Source organism: Protomyctophum bolini, assembly GCF_963924005.1.
Source record: "Protomyctophum bolini genome assembly, chromosome: 21".
Taxonomy (NCBI): Eukaryota; Metazoa; Chordata; class Actinopteri; order Myctophiformes; family Myctophidae; genus Protomyctophum; species Protomyctophum bolini.
The window spans coordinates 28,927,268-28,929,071 of NC_137882.1; the positions used below are offsets into that span (position 1 = coordinate 28,927,268).

Consider the following 1,804-nt stretch of genomic DNA (forward strand, 5'->3'; position numbering starts at 1 on the left):
TATTACCAGAAACACATATAGACAGCCCTGAATGACCATAGCAGGTCTGTAACTACTGCAGAGTTAAGGGAGTCTTTACAGAAATAAAACATTTGATAATTAGGAGTCCTAATGTGCCATAATACATTGCCATACATATTCTGAAGAAAACCTGGAGACTTGACATCCCGTAAATGGGTGCTATGATCAAAACATTATGTGTGTGAAACAGAAAATGTAAAGTTTTGCCATGGACATATATGCAGACCATCAGGAACATGCCCAGGGGGCCGGGCTGGTTGAGCAGTGCACCAAAGCATTATGGGAATTATAGTCAAGGAAGGAAGTGAGCCCAGTGTCCATGACAACACTGCTAAAATGTAAACTATCGAAAAGCCTATTACACACAAAGAAAAGTGTTCTAAACGTCATTAACATATATTGTTTGTGTCCCTTTAGGGCCCATCATAGGTGCCACTGCCTACCGTGCCTTAACTTTGATCAGAAGTGGGGCACCGGCTTTTTACGTTGGCGGTCTGGAACCACCGCTATAACACTTGCCGTAGCACGACTTAACCTACCATCATAACCTTACAGGTGTATGCAAAGGCTCAACTTGTGTCATTTAGATCGCATTTTATGTAGATATATAGCACCATGCTACCAAAGTGCCTGGAGACAGTAGCCAATGACATCGCAGGAAGAAAAAAGGTATATTTATATATTTTTTTAATTTCTCATTTATTACTTGACAAAAAACCGTCAGGACTCTTTGAAAAACAAACAGTAATGCAAAAGAAACTTATAAGAAAAAGTCACAAATGCAGCAACATGGAAGTGTGGGGGGGGGGGGGGGGGGGGGTGTCAATCAACAGAGATGAATGTTGAATGAAGGGTAGGGGGCTAGTGAGGGTTGATGGGGGGAATTAGCAGTTTTCAAGGTGAAGTGGGCGTGTTCAGAGCTGTCCGCAGTCGGTGATGGTGATCTTTTCCTTCGTCTTCCCGCCCTGGGTGCCATAGGTCTCGATCGTACTCATCACATCCAGCCCGTCCACCACCTGACCGAACACCACGTGCTTCCCGTCCAGCCAGGAGGTCTTCGCGGTGCACATGAAGAACTGCGACCCGTTGGTGTTTGGGCCCGCGTTGGCCATGGACATGGTGCCGGGGCCGGTGTGAGTCAGCTTGAAGTTCTCGTCGTCGAACTCTTTCCCGTAGATGGACTTGCCGCCGGTTCCGTTGTGGTTGGTGAAGTCGCCGCCCTGACACATGAACTTGGGGATGATGCGGTGGAAGACGGACCCCTTGTAGCCGTAGCCCTTCTCCCCGGTGCACAGCGCGCGGAAGTTCTCGGCCGTCTTGGGAACCACGTCGGGACGTAGCTCCATGACGATGCGGCCCACGGGCTGGCTGCCGGCGGTGATGTCGAAAAACACTTTGGGTCGGGCCATGTTGTCCGCTGGTGTGTGTGTGGAGGTTGTTGGTTGGTTTTTGGGATGTTTTCCGGAGAGACGAAACACCCGACCACAGGTAACTGAAAAAGCAAGAAAAGGTATTTTTGACCGGAATGCCATTATGCGAGTGTTAAGAGCGTCTGCTAAATGCCTGAATTGTAATTTTAAACATTTTTGCAGTCCATTAATCCATTTTGGACTGAAGTCGATACATAAAAAAAAAGGCTTCTAAACCCCCCAAAAAAAAGAAAACAAATCTTAAAAACCCATGTTTATGTCAGTGGTGCTCAACCTTTTCCCTGAATTCTCTCTATTGGGCCACAAACCCCCATCTCAAAATATGTAGTTCCAGGGACCCCCCAGAAGCCAAT

The 1,804-nt window shown here is 47.2% G+C and overlaps 1 protein-coding gene across 1 annotated transcript; it reads right to left on the reverse strand.

Moving 5' to 3' along the window:
* Window positions 1–935: 935 nt before the first annotated feature.
* On the reverse strand, window positions 936–1,494 carry LOC308336692 (peptidyl-prolyl cis-trans isomerase-like; the record flags this gene model as incomplete). The annotated part of the gene is made up of 1 exon (XM_080794190.1): window positions 936–1,494. Exon 1 carries the CDS (start codon window positions 1,428–1,430, stop codon window positions 936–938), a length of 495 nt encoding a protein of 164 aa, XP_080650316.1. The 5' UTR covers window positions 1,431–1,494.
* Window positions 1,495–1,804: the final 310 nt, after the last annotated feature.